General features: G+C 43.5%; 1 protein-coding gene across 2 annotated transcripts; it reads right to left on the reverse strand.

The window, feature by feature from the left end:
- Positions 1-1,383: 1,383 nt before the first annotated feature.
- Positions 1,384-21,795, reverse strand: TRIM7 (tripartite motif containing 7). Of its 2 annotated transcripts, XM_027843843.1 has the most exons (8): positions 21,301-21,795; positions 18,676-18,771; positions 13,543-13,773; positions 11,681-11,703; positions 11,012-11,127; positions 10,192-10,227; positions 9,528-9,608; positions 1,384-9,214 (listed from the first exon to the last, which is right to left on the reverse strand). In XM_027843843.1, exons 1-8 carry the CDS (start codon positions 21,793-21,795, stop codon positions 8,700-8,702), a joined length of 1,593 nt encoding a protein of 530 aa, XP_027699644.1. In that variant the 3' UTR covers positions 1,384-8,699. The 2 variants fall into 2 exon arrangements, with proteins under 2 accessions (XP_027699644.1, XP_027699652.1); XM_027843851.1 differs by lacking the exon at positions 9,528-9,608.
- Between the last annotated feature and the right edge of the window lie 1,114 nt (positions 21,796-22,909).

Raw genomic sequence — 22,909 nt, forward strand, 5'->3', positions numbered from 1 at the left:
TGCAGACCTCCCAGCTTCCACATACCCACACCAACAAAACTCGAAAAAGTTCAGACCAGACCTAAATAATTATTCAGAAATACAATGAGAAACTATAGAAAGTGACTTCTACCTCAAAACTGCACAAAAGTCAGCCAGAAGTCCACAAGCAATAGGAAAAAGAGGCCATCCCATAAAGCCAGCACCAGCATAGGGTAGCATTCCAACACAACCAGAGACACTTGTAGTGTGCAAGATTCTGTGTCCGGAGTGGGGAGGAGGGGGGCAGGGTCGCAGCTAGATGGTGCAGTGGATAGAACACCAGCCCTGGATTCAGGAAGACCTGAGTTCAAATCTAAATTCAGACACTTGACACTTACTTAGCTGTGTGACCCTGGGCAAGTCACTTCACCCCATTGCCTCGCAAAAAAAAAAAAAATTAAATAATTAAAATAAATTTAAAAAAAAATATTCTGTGTCCTGAAGCAATAAAACTGGTAGAGCTCCTCTGAAAATGGCCCAGGGTGGTCCCCAACGCAGGGGCCTGCATGAAGCCCAGAAGAGTGTAGGCAGCAACCAACTTGGTGTTGAGAGGATATTATAGGAAAGGGAATAGTCACAAGTGGAAAAAAAAAAAAACACTTGCTGATGAAGAATGTGGAATTAAAATGGAGAAGCAAAAAACTAGAATCTAATGGGGTATTTTACATTGCCTCTTAAGACAACTGGAGATTGGTTGAACAAACTGTGGCATATTAATATAACAGAATACTGTTATGTCTTTACAAATGACTAAAAATGATTACAGGGAATCCTGCAGTAGTCAGAACTAGGATTATACAAAGAAAGCAATATTGTAAAGAAAAACAACTTGGAAAGAGTTAAGAACTTCAATCAAAACAATGACCATCCATGCCATAAGAGAACCAATGGTGAAGCACGTTACCCACCTCCTGACACAGAAATGATGATCACAAGGTGCAGAGACATACACACTGTGGGGCATGGTCACTATGTGGATCCATTTTGTTTGGCTCTGTTAATTTGCTACAAGGACTTCTTTTAATTCTTGGTTTTTAATTTGGAAGGTCAAGGTTAAGGGAGTAGCATTAGCAATTATGATGAGGGAAAAAAAAAAAGAGACATTTTAGCATTTTTAAGTGAACAAAGAACAAGGAAACCCAGAAGGAAGCATGGACAGGCAGGTCAGTTTTGAAAGTAACATGTAGAATTTATTAAACACTTTAAAAAAAAAAAGCAAATGGTATAAAATAGAGATTCCTGGTTTCATATAGAATCCTCTTTTTGTGTTCTACTGTATGTGTAGAAATGCTCTTTTTTTACAGGAAGTATCTTAAGTTCAGGATAAAAATTATTTTAAAATAAAGACAGTAGTCAATGCAATTTGCTCTTAGTAAAGGCCTTTATTAAGATGGTACATATCAAGAACAATTGTTGTAAAACATTCCTCACATAAAACTGGGGAGAACTCCCCCACAAATACACACAACATCAGTGAGGAAAATGGGCAAAGACCTAAGGTATAATGATAGCGAGGCACCAGTGTAGGACATAGCAATGGCAAAAGGCACCTCCCAAGTCTTGTTGTTTCAGGCCTAGTAGCCTTTTCTCTCCTTATGCAAACCTTTCAAAGTTGCTCCTTGGGTGCACAGTCTCTGCTGGGCTGGCTGCTCAATTGGACTCTGGGAGTATCCTCTTCTTGAGTCTGGCTATCTGAATGTCTTGAGTCTTTCTCTGAATCTATATGGAATGTGGGTCTCTGCTCCTGGCTGGATGTACTCTTTCTCTACTGATAAAACTAGTTCTGATTCAAAGTTAACATGTTGGATAGAGAGTATGGAATACTCCCCCTAAAGATCTCAACCACAACTGCTTCCAGTTCTCCAATTCTGAAATTCATTCAAGATACAATGGTGCATGGATAATTTATCTGTCAATCCTTACTCATTTCTTGACGCAATCAGAAAGATTTCATATCTCATAAAGGGATTGAGTTATAAAAGCCCCTTTACTTTCAGTTTACTCCTCATTATCACCATGTAATTATATTCTGGGCCTTCTAGCTCTAGAATCAGCTGAGCTATGAGTCCCTTACACATGTTTTATCTCTTGCTGTGGATAGAGAGTCAACCTTGGAGACAGGAAAACCTGAGTACAAGTCTTGTAACTACTGGTCATGAGCAAGAGCAGGTCACAACTTTTCAAGTAAATTTCATTCAACAAGCACTTATAAAGCATGTCACTACTATGTCAGACACTGTGACAAAAAATATACACAGTGTGGAACACAGCATTTAATCATTTTTCTTTCATTTGTTGATCAGTTGTGTTGAATTTTTCTTATTCTTTCTCTTTTCTTTAAAAAAAAATCTCTGTCATAAATGATGGCTCTCTGGGAGGAGATGGATACAGGGAAATCTTTGTAAGGCAAAAATAAAAGATCAGTAAAAATCAACTTTTTAAAAAATTATTGATATATATTGTTTTGACCTAATACTTTCCTCTACCCATCTTATCATCCCTTATAACAGACTTAAAAAAATAACAGTTCAGCTAAACCAACTAACACATCAACCATATCTTCTCTCCCTCTCCCCCCATAGATTATAGCTCCTGGAGGACAGGAAGGTGTTTTGTTTTGTTTTGTTTTGGTTTTGGTTTTTTAATGCCTACCCCTCTTCAAGGCTAGTAATACCCAAGAAACCTTCCTTCCTTCTCTGGCTAGGAGGCAACATTCTAGCTACATGCTGCCTAGAAATCTTCCCTCCTCTAATTAGGATGTAGCTCAGGAATGATGTTGTCCATGGACATACTCTTCTGTGGCCATGTGTATGGCTTATGTGTAGGCTTATATACTTGTCCAGAATACTCAACCTGGTAGCATGACTGTTGTCATCTCTTGGTCTGGGACATTTACTCTCGAGTCTTGGACTTATACTCAGAACGGGGAAAAAAAAGGAACTCTTTCTTTCCAGGCTAACTTGGATAAACACATTGGGCTTCTGCCCTAAGGAGGCCTTTAACTGCCAGGAGAAGGTGGGGAGGAGAGGAAAGAATGAGAAATTCCTCCTCTCTCCTATCTGGCAGCATTCCAGAAGTTGAAAGGGAAAAGTTGTAAAAAGCCTAAAAGGTCCTAAGCAGGTCTATATACTCTCTTTTTATATACGGCCAGCACAAAATGGTGACTTTTTTGACTAGAGTCCATCCTCCTAAACACCCAAGTCAACCAATTCATCTTTGAATCAATGTCTTCATATGCTTCTCTGTATTCACCATGTTCATTGTATCTTACAGCACATTAATATTCCATTACATTCAGGTATCACAATTTGTTTAGCCATTCCACAACAGATGGGCATCTACTTTTGTTTTCAGTTCTTTGTGACCAAAAGAGCGGCTTTTAAATATTTTAGCATATGTGGAATCTTTTTCTCAATGACCTCTCTGGAGTATATGCCTAGCAGTGGAATTTCTGGACCAAAGGGTATAGACATTTCCAGAACGGGTTGTACCAATCCACAGCTCCACCAATAACGCATTAAGATTCATGTTCTCACTTCTCCAACATTATTTCCATCATTTATAATCTTTGCTATTTTCAGAGTGTTTAAATTTGTATTTCTCCTATTAGTATTTTAGAGCATCCTTCCATATGGTTGTTAATAGTTTGCAATTCTTAATTAGAAAATAGTTTGGGGCCTTTATTTCTGTTAATTCGTAGTTCTGTTAGTCCACATATCTTAAACAAGAAACCCTTGTCGGAGATATTTGAGACAAAGATTACTTCTCTTATCCTAGTTGGTGCAAAAGTTTTTCAATTTCATGTAATCAAAATTCTTTTATCCCTCAGTTGCTTAATCATTTATTCCTTACCCAAAACTGAAAAGTATATGATCTATTTCTTCTATTTTTTATGGTATGATCTTTAATATTCAGATCACATATCCACTTTGAATTTATTATAGAAAATGATACGTTCATTTAAACCTAATTTCTATGAGACTACTTGCCATTTTTCCTAGGTGTTCATATCAAACAAGGTCTTTCCTAAGTAATTTCTGTTTTTAGGTTTACTGAACATTGGGTTTAATGTTTTTGCCTCTTCCTTGTTTAATATGTTCTGCTGACTTTTCCATTTTTTAAACTAGTTTTAATGGTTTTAATGATGACTGTTGCTCTGTGCTATGTTTAAAGGCATGACAAAGCTGTTTTATGTTCATTCCTACCTTTTTTTCATCAATTTTTTTGATGATGCAGATATTTTGTTCTTCCAAATGGATTATGTTATCTATCCCTGAAAAATATCTCAATTGGTACTTTGGCATAACATTAAATCTGTATATTAACTTTGGTTCTGTTTGAATTTTTATACTGGTCCAGCTCAACTATGTGTACTGTGTATTCTTCCAGTATTTAAGTAGCTCTTTATTCCTATAAGGAGTATTTTGTAATTGAATCTATGCACATATCAAGGATATCTTGGTAGATTTGACTAATTTTTAATTTTTTCAAGAATATCAATTTAGCAGCTGTATTAAGGTTGGATTAGGTTTGTAATCAGGATTGCAATACCCTAAGACAGACGATAAGGGCATAAATAACTCTAAAATCTTACGTTTCACCTTTCAACCACAACCTTAATCTAGTCATTTTTCACATAATATACTGGTATTTCCTTAACCAGACTACCCCTCTTTGTTTCATCCTCTCTTTCCAGTTGACCTCCATTATTACTAAGTTTTCTTCCCTTATTACTGTTCTGACGATACCATCCCCCTCCTTGGGTGTTTACCAAAATCTGGTCTTAAAACTTTCACTGGGCTCTCTACAAATTACTTGACTTTCTTAATCTCTTAGAACCTCTCCTCCTCTTAGATAAATTGAGTCAATAGTCCTTTTATTAAATATGCTTTTCTTGCCTCTGGGCTTTTTGCTAGGTTATATCTGTTGGCTGAAATACCCTATCACCAAAGAATGACAAAACATTTCACCACGTTTATTCAGGTTTCCTAACACTTTATCTCCTCCAGATTACCTCCCTAATTAGAATCATATGAACACAGATTTAGAGCAGTGAAGGTGATGGAGATTGGAGATCATTTAGGTTAGGGCAAACCCCTCATTCTACAGATAAATGAGGCCCAGAGAGTGAAATTATCTTCCCCAGGTCACACAGGTGACGCAGTAAAACTCCAAGAGTATCCTGATACCTCTGGGATGGAACACAAACTCCTATTTGGCATTTAAAACCCTTCAGAATCTGACTCCAACCTCCCTTTCCGGTCTTATTACATTTTCCCCCTTCACACATAGAGTCAAGCCGCTCCTCACAATCTCCCACCTCAGTGCCTTTGCATAGGCTGTCTCCCTGTGCCTAGAATGCACTTCCGCATGACAGCAGCCATTTCTTTCAAGAGCTCAGCTCTATGTGAACAGCCTTGCCTGATCTCCCTAGATGCTTGTGCCTGTTCCAAAAAATTGCCTTGTATTTATTTTGTATCATCTTACTTATGTAATGTACTTGTTGCCTCCCTCAATAGAATAAAGGCTCATTGGAGATTTTTAATTTTCTATCTGCATTCCCAATGCCTACCAGTGATTGTTGATTCATGCATAGCAAGTGAAAGAGCTGGGATCTGGACTCAGGTCCTCTAACTATAAATCTAGTGATCTCTCCACTACATTCAAAGTAGTCAATTCTTAGCGATCCAATGTTGCAGTTAAGTAGCCTGCACCTGGACACAAGACACAGGAGTTGAAATCCTACCTCAGACAACTCATTTAACCTCATTCCTCAATTTCATCATCTATACAATGGAGATAATAATAGCCACTACCTCCCAGGGTTGCTGAGATCAAATGAGATAATATTTATTTGTATAGCACTTTGCTAACCTTTAAGTGACAAAGAAATTCTGGTTATTATACATGTGGAAATTCACTTTTCAGTAAATGTCTGTATGGGCATCTACCTGCAAGATACTGTGTTGGGCACTGTGGACCTCTTACCACTCTGTATGCAAATCAGAGTTAGCTCCAGTTCCCAGAAACTGAAAGATTGAGACACATGGATCCCTAAAGGGACAAAGGAGCTTTTGGACAGATGTCTATGTCCAGAAGGAAGGGAAGAAGAAAATGCCTTTAAGTTAAGGCGACTACTATCAGCTCAATGGCAGGATTCCTGGATTCTGGGGGAGGATGAAGACTGGGAGTTTCCAAGTCAGTGTGAGTAGCTGGCCTTACCTCAAGCCTGGTTTCTCAGAGCTCTACTCTACTGCTGCCTTCACAGGTGGTGTTGCCCTGCCCCGGGAAATGGGACAGACCCTCCTATTCCCACAACTACCCAACTCACCTCTGCCACTTAATAGGGTCCATCATTTGAGCATGGAGAGTGAGGGAAGGAACCTCAAGTCCTGAGAATGGGAGAGCAGAGAGAGCCACTCACAGAATCAGACAGAAGACTGATGACATCACAAGTAACTATTTTGCATATAGCCTTCCTCTGGGTCAAGGGTTCTTAACTTTTTTGTGTCATGGGCTTCTCTTGACAGTCTGGGGATACCTATGGAAAGACCCCTTCTCAGAATAATGTTGTCAATCAAAAAGATAAAATAGGGTGACGAAGGAAACCATTATATTGAAATAGTTAACCAAAAAAAATTTTTTTTAAAACACAAGTTCACATATCCTAAGTTGAGAACTCCTGCTCTAGGGTCTAGAGTCTATGCCAAACTTTTCCTTTCTCCCTACCCAGAGCAGCTACTAGTCAAATAAGTATTCACTCCTGCTACAGAGACATACATTCACTGAATGATATCATACTCACATGCAAACATTATCTATATGCACAATCAAGAACTCAGACACCTCAACGGAACATTCAAAAACCCTCCTCCATTAACACATAGCCCCAAAGGGGCGAGCTCATATTGGTACTTACAGCACAAATACACACAAGTACACCCACATTCACATAATGGGAGACTACAACAAATGTGTACTCCCTTCACACACCCACATACACCAGTATCCAGATCCACTAAGTAATGGACAGGTCCACACACAGACTCACCACTCAGAATAGAAAAATGATCCATAGATACAATCACACACGGACTCACAGACACCTCTGAATGACACAGTCCCCTTCCCACCCACCTCACCCCGCCAAGAAACCAAGTAACAATGTGAACTCATATTCTGTATTTCTGACCCTCCAAAGGAAAGCTGATCACGGAAAGCCACTCCTCCTCCCTTCTTGTTCTGCTCCCCTGTCTCTGCAGCACGGGTCGCCAAGAGCAGGAAGTATCACCAATTAGGGAAACTGAGGCACCGTCCTGGCAAAGAGGCCATGGAAATCATGAAGGAGAACCTAGAACCCAGTGATTCAAGATCTAGACAGTACATCTATGTGTGTATGACATACTCTCTAGGTGTGCTTCTTGGAAAGGTGTTGCAAGTGTATTTACATCATTTGGTAAAACAGTGGGAATATATATTTGTGGCAGGAAGTACCTGAATATCGGTTGTTATGAGTGCATTGGTGCCTGTGGGTTTGTACGCTAATGTGACTGGTTATGAAGGTCTAAGTGTGGATTTGCCTGTGTATTTAGGGGTAAGGTCTACCTTTATAGTCTTTATATGGTCGGGGTGGGGGAGGGGAAGGAAGGTTATAGGGCAGTGTGAGTGTGAATTCCCAAAAGTGTGCTGGCATTTATTCCCTTGAGCGGCTACATGGTCACACACATGGGCAATGGTCTAATTCTAGTCTGGGCAGACTGACATCTTGGAAACAGAACTCTTTCCTGATTCCAGACATCAGCTGTAGCCAGGAAAACTGACGAGTCCAAAGACGCGCAGCCAAGTCCACTCAGCTTTGAGTCCACTTCTGATCCTCTTGGCTACAGCCTGACAAAAGTGCAAAGCAGAGAAAATAAAATCTCCTGCCCCAGCCCCAGAGCTGCCTTCCTCCTCAGCTGGGATAGCTCGGGACTGAGATTCAAGTAAGCAGGAACCCACAGAGAGCTGGAGAAACCGGCCCCCGAGGAAAGGGGAATTTTGCTAGTCCCCCTTCCACTTCTTACCACCTCTGCCCAACACCTCCTAAAGTCCTGGGGAAAATGAAGATGCAGAAGAAAGCTGAGGCAAAAGCCAGTATCAACAGCCAGAGAAAGGAGACACTGAGCAGTTTTAAGATCTAGAGCTGAAGTGAGACCAGGAACAAGGAGCCAGGCAGATATGGACAGCCTAAACTTGCTACTTGGCCACAGTTGTTGCCACCTGCCGAAAAAACATCAAAGGGAGGGTTGGCCAAAGTCCCTAGAATTCACAGGCCTCAAGGTTAAGTCCACAGATAAGTTTTGGTGAAAAGGTAGCCCAGAACGAGGAGGGGAAAGGGTGACAATCTGTAGGAGATAATCTGGCTGCTTTCCTTGTAATAAGCCCCAGCAAGAGGCTGGAGAAGGGATAAAGCCAGCACATGGCAAACAAGAAGCCAGGATTTGGGAGAGGCCTATACATACAACATTAACTTGTTGCTTGTATCCCATCTCTCAGATAAAACAAAGTTAGGTCTGGCCAGGTGGAAAGCCAGGGTTAGGGGGAAAGACCTATGCAGGATCAACATCCTGCAGCTCCCAGTACCCCAGAGGCCTGAATCAGCCCCATCCTCTTAGCGGCCCATCATCTCTGACCCCATCTCATGGCCAGATCCGCAAGTATGTCCCAGTAGAGCAGACAGAGAAGAGAGGAAAGACTCGCTCTCGGAAGGCTACTCGGAAGGTGTAGATGTGCCGCATGTCCTCAGCGGCATAGAAAGACACTGCACCAGCCTCTAAATCCAGAGCGACCCGGACCCGGGCCAGCCGCCCCCCGGGGCTCAGTGAGGTGCGCTCAGGAGATGTCACGGCCCAGTACTGCCCACCGTTGAGCTGAAGGGCCCAGACGCCCTCTTCGGGAGTGAAGGGGGTGAGGCCCTTACGCCGGACACTCTCCCGGGCCACTCCGAAGGCCCAGCCATCAGCCGAGCCCACTTCCACCTCCCAGTGGTGACGGCCAGAAGAAAATCCACGCGAGGCCAACACTCGAGTATTCGTGTCAAAGCGTCGGGGATTAGGAGGCAGATCTTGGGGTCGTGGGCCCAGGCGGACACTCTTGAGATCCAGGGAGAGGATGAGGCGGGGGTTGGCTGTGTCAGGATCCAATGTCAATTCCACTTTGGGGGAGGAGGAAAAGAGGAAAAGACAAAGGCAGAGAAAGGCATCATTGGGTATAGCTCCCTAACTCTAGGTGGGATATCCCCCCTCCTCTCAGACAAGCTGTATCTCTCTCTTCTCTTGCTAAACCTGACTCAAAAAAAAAAATCCCTTTTCCATTAGGAAGCCTTCCAGGATTCCTACATCCCACCAGACCCTGATCATTCTTTTTATCCTGCGTACATTCAGATCTCACTCTGATCATTTGCACTGTGTTCTACGTTAAAAAAAAAAATCCAGTGTTAAGTGTATGCCCTGTATCCCCCATCATACCAGGAGCTCTCCAAGGGCAGGGACCATGTTTCTTCCTTTCTTCTGTCTCTCCCCCCCAATGTGCCTGGTACAGGGATCTATCTGTACAGGGCGGGCGGGAATGGGGGGGAAAGAGGCACAGCAGGGTCAGTACATGTTGTAGACTGACAGACCTCCCCAAAGTAAAGTATCCAGAGACCCAGGCCATAGTGTTGCTCCCTCCCCCTGGGAGAAGTGCCAATGGTACAGGTTACCCCACAGGCCACTGAGCACATGCCCCATTGCCCTCTGGGGTAGTCCCACCTGCATAATGGAAAAGGCAGAGAAAAGAAGAGACACATCTATAGGAAAAGACCCATACAACCCACACAAAAAAAAAAAAGACAAAAGCAATAGAATGTCAGAGCTGCAAAGGACCTTAGGTCCAGTCTCATTTTACAGAGAAGACGGAGGCCCCAGGAAAGGGGAAGTCACTTGCCCATGGTCACTCAGCTAATTAGAGGCGGAGCCAGGATGACATACCAGGTCTCCTAACTCCTGGTCTGGGGCTCTCTGCCCTATAGCACACACTGCCTCCCTCTAGGGTAGCTGGTGATGCCAGAGAGAGAGACAGAGACTGGGAGATAGATTTACAGAGATGGGGAGAATTGCTTTGTTTTACATCTTTACTGCTAACAACATTTACCTTTCTCCTCTTTTTCCAGTTCTCCCCGAAGATCCTCTGAAAGGAGGAGGAACACAAACAGCAAGAATGAATGTTCTAGTTGAGTTATCAAGACATCATTCATTCAAGCAAAATTGTATTAAATCTACTATAAGACCAGGCACTGGGCTAGGCAGGACTGGGAAGGAAGGAAGAAAACAAGCATTTATAGACTTCTACTATGTGCCAGGCACTGTGCTAAGCATTTTACTTGGAAGGGGGGTTATATTATTATCCTCATTTTACAAAAAGGAATTAAGTGACTTGCCCATAGTCACGGAGCTAATAAAAATCTGAATCCACATTTGAACTCGGGTCTTCCTGTCTCTAAGCCCAGCGCTCTATCTACTTTGTAACCTATTTGCAGGTCCCTCAAGGAGTTTAAAATGCCACCTGGCTCCCCATCCTGCCTTATTCCAGTGCCTGCAACCCACTCAAAGTCTTCCCTGTATACGTATTCTTTCTTCAGAATAAATAATGGAACAGCCTCTGACAAGACAGATAAGACACCCTTATAGGATGACCCTGTTGCTGCTTATCCCTTCTCTTTTTTGCACTGCCCTCTCACCTTTCCCCCACCAGCTCCACCAAGATAAGACATTCAGAACCTAAGCACAGTGCCTGTCACACAGCAGGCATTTAATGAATGCTTTTGGATTAATCAGCTGATAAAGCTGGACCTATAGTGTCTCTTGACCCTCCTGCATGAACCTCATTAGACACATTTTTAGCTTTTGCTCTCCTATACACAGTATCTGTATTCAAACCCTCCCAGCTACCCATCCCCAACAAAACCCATCACCTTTGAACTTCTTTAGCAGTCCCTTCAAAACAAAGGTCTTGAGTGAAATATTCCAAACTTTACTCTTCATTTCAGAAGAGACTGAGGCTGGTTTGGGGCCAGGCACATTGTCACACCTTGGAGGAAAAAGAAAGAGGATGTCATTGGCACCAACTACCTCCCTTTCCCTGGTCTTTTTTCCCTTTTGGTCTCTGGGAAATGGAGCCATGAGACTACCTGGTAATGAGAAAGGGGATACCACAGAACTTCCTAGCATGGTTCTTGCCTTTTAGTCTGCAGGAACCTCTAAGATAGACTCTCTCTATCCCTCCCTGACTTGATGTCCATTTCTTGTAAACAGGGTTTAATGTGGGACCCACCTCCAGCAAGCCTTGACTAAGTAACCCTTCTTAGTTCCATTCCTTCCACTTATACAGGCAACCTAGGGAGGACTCCCTGGGGAACCACAGAGCATATGCCTGGAGTCCTGGGAGAGGAGGGAACCTACACTGTTAAGAGCTTGTTGGTAGAGAAGAGAACCATGGCTCCAGAACCCTCTGCAACCATGGCTTGGCATCAACTTTCCTTGGGGGAGGTCATCTGGTTTTTCCTCCCCACAATGGTGAATATGAAGAGAAAGGATAATCAGAGAAGGGTTTTTAAAAATGCAAAGAGTTACAGTTTACTTACCTGCCTAACGTGTTCTTGAACTCCTAAACAAAAATAATGAAGAAAATAATCAACATTGAACATGCCTCATTCTCCAGATAAAGAAAGAAAAATCAGTTTAGGCTTCAAACAAAGAAACCATGGTCATTTCCCCTTTCTCTCTGATTTTCTAAGACTTGAAAACCATCCCCTTAGGAGATCTCATTTTCCCCTACTTCAAAGAGAAAAGTTTTCTCTCCCAGGTTTCTGGGCCCTAATACAGGCCAAATTTGTTGCCCTGGGATCTCCTTCTCTTCATAACGTGACATTTCCTTCCACTCTTTTCCTATCTGAATCCTATCTACTCTTTAAAGCCCAATTCAAGTCGTACTTCCTGTATAATGTTTCCCATGAATACCCTTCCTCCTCTGAATTCCTATAGAACTTTTTATCACACATTTGGTACTTAGTTGCCCACCACCTTGTATTACTATCTTACTTTGTTTTAATGTTTAAGGTTTCTATCCACAACTGGGTTGTACAAACAACTCCAGTCCTGTACCACGTCTTAAACATCTTTGTATTTCTGTATCACCACAAGAAACCTTTGCTGAACCCCCTTCATGCTAGTTCCTTTGCTCTATTGATTGCCTCCAATTTATATTGATCACCTGCAATTTATCCTGGATATATGTCTTGTTTGGACATAATTGTTTGCATACTGTCTCCTCCATTAGACTATAAGCTCCTTGAGAGCAGGGACAGTTCTTTTGCCTTGCTTTGTATTCTCAGCATTTATTGCTGTGCCTGGCACACAGTAGAAGCTTAATAAATGCTAGCACAGAGCTTTGTTTATAACAAATTCTCAATCAATTGAATAGAGACTACAGGAAGCTACAGGAAGAATATGTAGCCTTCCAGCTTTCCAACAACCCCAGCCACAAATTCCTTACTCTTTAATGCTATTTGTTACATACATGGTTAGAGAATTTTTTTTGGTGGGGGGATAGGGGGTGGGTAGGATGAGATTACAGGAAACCTATGATGTTTCTTAAACCAAGACCAAAGAGACAAAAGGGTACCATGATAAGAGTTTAGGATTTAGAACCAGAGAACTAAGGTTTCAATCTTGGTCCTGCTACTTGCTACCTGTATGACTTTGGGCAAGTCATTTCTCTTCTTTGGGCCTCAGTTTCCTCATCTGTAACATAGGGATGCCTGAGTTCCCTTCTAGCTCAAATCTATGAAACATCTCTTTTAGCTAGGGAATAAAACTAAGTCTCTATAACTGATGATCTTGGAGAAAAGAACAATCAGCCATCTGTGCTAGATGGTTTAATCAACCAACATATAATAATGCACCATCGTTGTTAGTACAGTGCTAGGTGCTAATATAAAATGAAATTGAAAAGCACAGTAGTCTCTGCCCTCAAGGAGCTTACAACTAGACTGGGGAGACAACTCTTGCTCCTAAAGATCTCTAAGTCTCACTTTCCTTAAAAATAGGTAGGTTGAAAAGGACTGAGGTCATACGGTTAGACTCAGAGTTGAGACTTAAGAGCCCAGATTTTCTGAATCCAAATCTATGAAACAAAAGCAAAAGAGACAGTATGCAACTAAGTGCTAAATTAAGGAAAGGAAACCATTTAGAAATTCTCCTATGTTGGAGGACTTGATTTCTTCTGGTCCTTTCCAACTCCAGGATTCTATGATCCTTCATAAAATCACAGAATCAGATTCTAATGTCCTATTACTCTAATATCACCTTACTTATTACTCTATCTCAACCAAAAGAAGCCTTGATGATAAGATAAACTTAGAGCATTGCACTGGTATTTTCCCACTATTGTTTAGTCTTAAACAATCTAATGGTTGTAATTCTGAGCAAGTCAGGCCCAGCTCACCTGCAGGAAGTCCAGGTCAGGTTTGTGGGATGTCTCTTCCATCTCAGTGGTGAGTTTGGACAGCAGGGAGATCTCACTGCCAAGCTGGTTCAGGTTCTCAGTTTGCCTTTGAGTCACCTCCCTGGCCAGCTCTTCCAGACGCCCCACCAACCTGCTTTCCTGCTCCATCAGGAAGGCCCTCAGTGCTTGGAACTCAGCCCCCACTTTCTCCCGCTCCACAGTCACTTGCTTCTGCCCAAGGAGAAAGGGAGTGGGAATAAGTAAGAGAAATGGATCTCTTAACACTGTACAGTACATAAAGGAAGTACAGTACATAAAGAAAGAACACACACCCTCAACTCTCAACTACATATCAGAATAGGCACACGTACATACCAGTCTACATATAGTATATGTAACTATAGAATTACATATACTATATGAAACTCTATAGAGTTAGAGACATCTCACATCACATAACTGAACTTGATCTTCTCCTGTTTACTCTCAGATACACATTCTCATCTACTATACAAACATATTCTTTCCTCTTGGTAACCAATTCCTTCCTATACACACACCATTCATTTTATGTGAGATGAAACTATATATTCAAAGAATCATATTCTAATGATCTTTTACTCTATCATCCTAATAGTCTTTCTTATACAGCCTGTCAGTTTCAAAAAAAAAAAAAAAACAAGAACAAAACTTATACATCTATAATGGGATCAGGAAACCTAGATTTCAGCAAGCTAATAACTCTCAATGTGTTGTGCTGGGCAGCAGATGCAAGGCCCTCTGACTAGGACATAATATCCCAAGGCTCTGTGGCCTAACACTGCGAAAAAAAGAAGAAAATCCTTGGGTTTTCCCAGGCTTCATCTTCCTCCTCCCAGGTTCCCTGTTTCTTCCCCATAACAAAATAACCCTCTGTCCCTCATGGAAATAAAGCTTTGTTCAGACAGCCCTTTGTCTATTACACAAGCATGCTGGGAAATGTATCCGGACTTACTATTGTCCAACTCCTCATGTTATATCTAAATGAGTATGGTGCTTTAAAGTGATCATCTACCCTTTGGAATTACATGCTTACTCCAACTACGCTACTATTATTCAAAATCTTTTTTCAGGACTCCTCTTCTAGAGCTGCTTGTCTTTAAAAGCAAGTTTAGAAAACATACTAAAAAAAAATCCAGTCTTATTTTTTGTTAGATATATCTGGAGTTGATGTATCTAACTCCCATGCAGGTATTGCAAAACTCATCCACAAAATCAGATTAAAACGTAATTGGGAAATATTTAACAAAATAAATAAAAATATAGCATAGCATAAATAATGTCAATTTGTGGTTTTCTATGTCAACATGAGGCCTTCTGCGATCTGTTTCTATTTGATTTTGCATGGTGGATACAGTGCAAACCACTCCATTATCTTTACCAAGAAAATTATTATAGGGTCATGAAGAATCAGACACAACTGAAAAACAACTGAACAACATTCACTGGTTTACAGGCAGTTAGCTGGCACAGTGGATAGAGTGCCAGGCTTAAAGTCAGAAAGTCATGTTCATGAGTTCAAACCTGCAAGGCAGCTAGGTGGTACAGTGGATAGAGCTCTGGCCTTGGAGTCAGGAGGACCTGAGTTCAAATCCAACCTCAGACACTTAACAAAGACACTAGCTGTGTGACCCTGGGCAAGTGACTTAACCCCAATTGCTTCACAAAAAAAAAAAAAAAAAAAGCTGGCAAAAAAAAAAAAAAGAGGAAGAAGAGTTCAAAGCTAGCCTCACATACTTCCCAGCTATGTGACCTTGGGCAAGTCAAAAAACCCTGTTTGCCTCAGTTTCCTCATCCATAAAATGAGCTAGAAAAGGAAATGGCAAATCATTCTAGTATCTCTACCAAGAAAACACAAAGAATTGGAAATGACCCCCCCCCAGAAAAGGAAATGGCAAATCATTCTAGTATCTTTACCAAGAAAACACAAAGAACTGGAAATGAACCCCCCCAAAAAAATTGAACAACAAAAATAACAAATCTAGAGAGGCAATGTGGTCAGATCTCTAGAGTCAGGAGACCTGGGTTTGAATCCTGTTTCTAATTTGGGCACATACAACTGACTTAATTCCTCAGAGTCCCAGTTTCCTTGCACAATCTTGCACAATACTTGCGCAATCCCTACCTACCCCTACCTACCAAGATTGTTGTGAGGAAAGCATTTAATCTAATGCACAGGATTGTTGTGAACAAAAAAGGCTTCACAAACCTTCACAAAACCACAAACAAAATTTCCTTTTGCAATAATAGCAACTTATATTTACATATTATTTTATAGTTATAATCATACAGTGCCTTCACACAAAGAATCTCTTTTTAATCCTCTCTAGAACCCAATGGGATAGGACAGGTAGGTATTTTCCCCATTTAATAGATAAGGAAGCTTAGACTCAGAGACCCACCAACCATCTTACCCAAAGTTATATAGCTAGGACTCAGATGAAACGGGCTGACTCTTTCTACTAGACCAAGGTGACAAAAAAATGTCATCCAATTTGGTCACTTACCTTACTGGCTGGAATTGTCCATGATGATCTTTGGCTGTTTCCAAAAATCAAACCCAAATTAAAATTAGGAAGATTTGCAACTACTGAAAATATTCTAGAACCTGTAGTATATTCTTCTACAGAATTTCCAATAGAGGAGTTTTGGAGCCATGGAAGTATCATTAGAATAAATTGTATGTTCTCCCAACTCGACAACTTCGAAGAAAGTAGCACTCACTTGAGACTATAGACTAAGGTAATTTAAAAAAAAAAAAAAATCAATCATTAAGGGGCAGCTAGGTGGCGCAGTGGATAGAGCACTGGCCCTGTAATCAGGAGGATCTGAATTCAAATCCAGCCTCAGACACATGATATTCACTAGCTGTGTGACCCTGGGCAAGTCACTTAACCCCAATTGCCATTCCCCGCCCCAACAAAATCAGTCATTATCTCCATATGCTCATACATTTACTATCTTTTCTAAACAAACAATCTTGACTGCCCTCTCTGTTCTATTCCATAGGTTCTTATTCATTCATCCATTCATCAAGTCAACAAGCCTTTATTAAAAGTCTACCACGTGTCAGGCATTGTACTAGGCTCGGGGTATACTGACAGAAAAGGAAAACCATCCCTTCCCTCAAGGAACTTACTTTCTCTCGAGGGAATCAACTCCTATAAGTAAATAAAGGACAAGGGTGGGAAGAGTGGGGGAGGGGGAGAGCCACTGGAATGGGGTGGGGAGGAGAGAGGGAAAATCAGAAAAGGCCTCAGTTGAGAAGACTCTTTAACATTCCACTCTTCCATATTTTGGAACGGGCCTGTTCCAATTTTCTTACTCATATTTGTCCCTCTCAACAAAAAAGGGAAGAAGTGCTCCTGGTTGTTTGCCAGATTGGTTGATCTGCATGAAGAAGAGATTGGGGGGGCCTGGTATAGATAAACTGAGGGGATTATCCATTATCACTCTACTTTAGTACCAAATGAAAAACAGATATACGTAGCTTATAGACTGAATGACTGACTAACTGAGGCCACTTCCAACCTAGGGCAGATGGAGTATATGCATTTAAGTGTCAAAAGGCAGGAAGTGATAAAGAGGTATTTGGGGTAAGGGTCAGACAGGCAGGGTCCTACAGAGTTAAGCATATTAACATCCTCTGCCTATGTCAAATTCCCCCGCTTAAGATTTTATCTTCCTTTAGTTTTCTCCTTAATCCCCCACTAAAACCTTTTCAAGTCTACTTCCTATTAACTGCATTAATGGAAGGACTGATTTAATTAAAGCCCCATAATTGGTAGCTAGGTGGCACAGCGGATAGAGAGCAGGGCCTGCAGTTAGGAGGACCTGAGTTCAAATCCAACCTGCTAGTTGTATGACCCTGAATAAGTCACTTAACCTTGTTTGCCTCAGTTACCTCATCCGTAAATGATCTGGAGAAGGAAATGGCAAACCAGTATCAGTATCTTTTCCAAGAAAACCTCAAATGGGGTCATGAAGAGTTGGACATGACTGAAAAATGACTAAACAAAAAAGCCACATAGCTAACTAGTTCTGCATTACAGATGGGGGAGGTGGAGAAGAGAATGTTGAAAAAAAGTTGTATACAGCATTCAACCCAAGATAAAACAAACATCAGATAGAATCCTTCAGAATGAGATTCTGCAAAGACAAGTATACAAAGCATAATATTTTAGAAACAGAAGGAAGCTTAGATTATCTCTCAACTAACTAGAACTACAAGAATATCATAAGGAACACTTTCAATATTTGAGAAGGTGAGTGATTATTGATGAGTCACTCCAAGTGCCCAAAAACAACTTTATGTCCTTAAGCTACACAGGAATTATAAGATTTGTTGGAGGGAGAGTTCAAGCCAGGAGCTTCCCCACCTTACTGAAATCACAGCAATCACAAACCAAAGATAGGACAAAGGGGTGTTTTTGACCTGATAAAAACACATATACTTCTCCAGCAGCAAAAGCTTGAAAGTTATTAGGGTTGGGTATCACAGATCAGTAGAAAGATCATGAGCAGGGGGACTCCCATATTCTCTTTTCTGGAATCTTAGAAGTCTAAAAGTAAAAAGCAGCCTGGGTTCTCAGAATTCTTGACCTCCTGTTCTGCTCAATCTCCCTATTACTGGTTTATGTGCCTGCCTCTGGGAGTAGAAAGCATAGAGAGTAGAGAAGAAGAAGAAGCAGGGAGAGAAAGGAGAGAGAGAGAGAGAGCACGCACTTCATATGTGCATGGACCATATCCACTTCAGACACACATACAATACACACACACACACACACACACACACACACACATTCATCTGTCCTACACACACTCTAACCCTTTAATATGAATTCTTCTGTATAGATATATACCTCCCTCTCCCTCCATCCTTCAAGTCTATACTGGATGTTCCAAGAGCTTTAATCATTTAAAACTGCACCAAGACTTTTGGGACAACCTGCATTTACATTTCTGCCTCTTTCACCCAGAATTGTACCTGTTCTTATTCCACATACACCCACTTGGAAGTGGTGCAGCAGTCAAACTGCGTACCCAGACTCTGGTGTTTAATATAAGGTACCTCCCTAGCCTCCACCTCCTCACCAGCAGCTCCCGACTCTCCTTCTCCTCCATGGACTTAAAATCTTCAAACTCCTCCAATTCCTTCTTCAGGGCACCTAGCCGGGACTCCAACATCTCCTGGATGGGAGGAACAACAAACGAATTCAATGAGTTTGGTTGGGAGAGAAGGAAATTTAGAACATCTCACCTTTTCCACTGCTTTGCTCTGGAAAAAGCAAAAATAACTGGAGGGTTATGTGAGAATGACGACCCATAACTATGATAAGATTTGAACAACAGCGCAAGGTCTCCCTGCCCAAAAACATCTCCCCCACAGGCCTGCAACAACTTCACCCTCACCAGCCTTCCCCTATTCCATCTGAGCAAACATTCAGAATCACAGAACTCATGGTTGGGAGGGACCTCACTAGCCACCTAATGCAATTCATACCAGAAATGAATAACCACTACAGTATACCCGACCATCGGCTCAACCAAGTGACTGAGCAGCTAAGTGGCAAAGTGAAGATCTGAGTTCAAAATCTGACCTTTAGACACTTACTGGCTGAGTGACCCTGGTCAAGGCCCTTAACCTGTTTGCCTCAGTTTTGTCAACTATAAAACGGGGAAAGTAACAGCAATTGCCTGACAAGGTTGTTGGGAGGCTCAAACGAGACAATATTTGTAAAGCATCTGGAATAATTCCCTTCCCTGATCAACCAGCTTGAAGAATTCCAATTGGGTGGAACCCACCATCCCTCGAGGTTGTTTATTCTATATGTGGGCAGTTTAATTGTTAAGAAGGTTTTCCTGATTTCAAGCTTCTATTTGCCTCTGTAACTTTCACTTGGTGTTGTCTCCAAAAGACCACAGCTAAAATACACAAGCTTCCAGCAATGGGAGGGAAGGCATGGGAGTTGGGGGAGGAAGGAGAAAGAGCTAACCTTCTTTTAAAGCATGAGTATAGATTAGGAAGCCTGAGACAAGAACTAGTGAAATGCAATTGTGGGAGGTGGGGAGAGTATTTTGCTCCAGGCTAAGGTTTGGCTGGGAAGGCCCAATCAGAATATGGGGGTAGGAGCAACAGTGATGAATTTATATAGCACTTTTAAAAAGTATGTAATGGAACTGACATACATTTCATCAGAGGTCCTTAACCTTTTTCTTTTGTTGTCCTGGACCCTTTTGGAAGTCTGGTAAATGAGACCCTTTCTCATAATGTTTTTAAATGAAAGGAAATCAATTATATTAAAATAATTACCAAAAAAGTTAATAAGTTCACAAACCCCTCAGAACCTCACAATAATCCTCTGAGCTATCACCCATTCCTAATAATCTCTTTCTACTAAGGAGGAAACAGACTCATAGTAGCGACTTGCCATTATATCAATACTCAGCTGGTACTAGGGGTAGGCTTCTGAACTCAGCTTCTTCCCTGATTACCAGCCCAATTATTTAGCCACTACACCACAATGCTTCTGAAATAATAACAGTTGTTATTGACGATGTACAAAGCACTCACTTCACAGGAACCCAGTGAAGTTGGTTACAGCAAGTATTATTACTTTTACCTATGAAGAAGCTGAGAGACAGAGGTCCCACATGCACCCAGCTCTGCTCATGAAAAGGAAGGGACAGGCCTCCACAGCAGTGAGGAGGATTTAGGTGGGCACTATCCCTCGATAAGAGTTGAAGAAGGCAAGGTTTTCTCTAACAGGTGACTCCTCCGACTTATCTAGGAAGCTTGCCACCCATCTGTGGAAGGAAAGCTAGCTTGTGGCATCTAGTGGCTGGAGGAGAGGTGTCCAAACTCCTCCCAGTCCTAGCATATTCCAAGGACCCCCTCATAACCAAGGGAGGAAGAAGGAAGGAATGTATCTAATTGAGGTTGTTAACAGGTAATCACTAAAAGGACGGGGTGACAAAGAACAGCACGAATGGCTCCATGGGTGACGGAGCATTTACCAGGAGGTGTGGGGACCGGCCTGCATTTCTGTGTTTCTCACTTCGCCCAACAGGGGCCTGATCCTACCTCAGCCCTGGGTATGGCTCTTATTGGCTCTGTCAGCTTAGAGGAGATTGTCCCACACCTCTCCCCAAGCCTGCGCCACCCAGGGCTGGGGCAGCTTGGCAAAGTCCACATCTCTTTAAACAGGAAGATGACACACTGGGGATGAAGGAGGAGGAAGTGGATGAACCATGGGGGACTCGTCCTGGGGGTCCGACTGCCATAGCAGGGGGGCCCACCAAGAAGCATCCCGAGCATAATCAGTCTGCAAGCATTCATTAAGCACCTCCTAAATGCTAAGCCCTGGGGATATAAAGAAGGGCAGAAGACAGTTCCTGCTCTCAAGGAAACAACAATCTAATAGGGAAGACAGCATGCAAACAACCAAGCAAAATCCACGTAGGATTGTCAGCGGGGGGAGGGGGGAGTGGGGGTACGACTCCAAGACTCAGGAGGAGACCGGGAAGGAGAGGGAAGAGAGGAGAGGGGAGACAGGAATGGGGGTCGATGGGGGTGAAGGGCCGGGAACAAAGACGAGAAGAGGGGCGAGGGGCGAGGGGGGTGGCCACGGAGCCCGGAGCCCGAGCAGCAGGAAGCCTGCAGCCGCGAGGAGTCGCTCAATGCCAAGGCTGGGGCGCGCACAGCGGGGTCTCCCTCACCTTGGCCTCCTGCACCGCCTCGTCCAGCGGCAGCACGGCGTGGGCGCGGTGCTCCCGGGCGCGGTCGCACACCACGCAGATGGCCCGCCCGTCATCCTGACAGTAGAGCTTCAGAGGCTCCCCGTGCTGGACGCAGCCGGACACCAGGCTCCCCGCGCCCTCCCCGTCCCCGTCCCCGGATGGGGAGAGGCTGTAGCGGCGGAGCAGGCTGGCCACCCCGGCCAGCTGGCGATTGGGGCGGAGCTGGCTGGGCCGGGCGGGTTCCCGGCACTGAGGGCAGGGCAGGGCGCGGGGGGCAGGCGACACCGGGATCCCCGGGCGCTCCCAGCAGCGGGCGATGCAGGAGCGACAGAAGCTGTGGCCGCACTCGATGGACACGGGGTCCTGGAAGAGCTCCAGGCAGATGGAGCACGTCGCTTCCCCGTGCAGCTCGGCCGCCAGGGCCAGAGCCTCCGCGCCGGCACTAGGGCCGGACCTCGGCCCCACCGCAGCCATCGGGTTCGGCGGCTCCAACTGCCGCCGCCGCCGCCGCCTCCGCTGCAACACCCCCAGTTCTGAGATGGAACGTTCAGCCAGCCGCCTCTCGGAGAGGGCCCGGGGACTGACTGAGGGGGTGGGGCTCTGAGGCAGGGGCGTGGCCTGAGGCTGGGCCCGAGGGGGCGTGGCGTGGGGGGGCGCCAAGACAAGGGTCCCTGGAGGCAGGAACGCGCAGAAGTTGTCGCCCCGCCTGGTGATGGCGACTAGTCTTAGGCAATAGAACCCGGGTACCCCCGTTCTGCAGTGTGCAAAGGCTCAAGCCAATTCTACCCCCAAACCCCTCCCCCCAGCCCAAAAAGTGAACCCACTGACAGCTCTAATTATTCCCCTCCCCTCTCCACCCCTTGCCAGCCCTGCTCATACACGGGTTCTTCCTACAAATTGTGCAGAGAGTGCGAGAGCCTGGTCATCTGTCCCTACCCCTGTCTCCAAGTCTCTGGGGTCAATTTCCGATTCTTCCTCTGTGTCTCTATCTAAATCAATCAATAATAAACATTTATTAAGCGTCCACTACATTCCAGGCACTGTGTTTAAGCACTTCGGATACAAAAAAGAGGCAAAAGACAGTACCTGCCCTCAAGAGCTTACAATCTAATAGGGGAGACAACATGCAAACAAATATATACAAAACAAGCCATATGCTAGAAGAATAGGAAATATTTAACGGAAGGAAGACACTAAAATTAAAAGGAGTTGAGAAAGTAAGAGATCCAGTAAGAGATAAGATTTTAGTTGAAACTTAAAGTAAGCCATCGATGCCCATCTCTCTCCTCCCCTACCTTTCACATCTATTCCTTCTTCCCTCCTCTTCTCCTTACAACTCCCTTCCTCCTTCCCCCTCCCCATTTTTCCTGGCTATCCCAATTTGACCTGCTCCGCTGGAAGAAACGGGCCTGAGCAGGTGGAAAAGCAAAGTCCAGGATCTGATGTCTATCACTCCCTCTGTGAGGAGGAGAGACTCCTGATAAGCACCCTGACCCATTCCTGCCTTCCCCATGTAACCAACCCCAGCGTGAGCCCTGGCTCCATATCCATAATCTGGCCGAACAGGGCCAGGACGTGAGCCTGGCAA

This window comes from Vombatus ursinus, unplaced genomic scaffold (genome assembly GCF_900497805.2).
Source record: "Vombatus ursinus unplaced genomic scaffold, bare-nosed wombat genome assembly UNPS02005197.1, whole genome shotgun sequence".
Lineage (NCBI taxonomy): Eukaryota > Metazoa > Chordata > Mammalia > Diprotodontia > Vombatidae > Vombatus > Vombatus ursinus.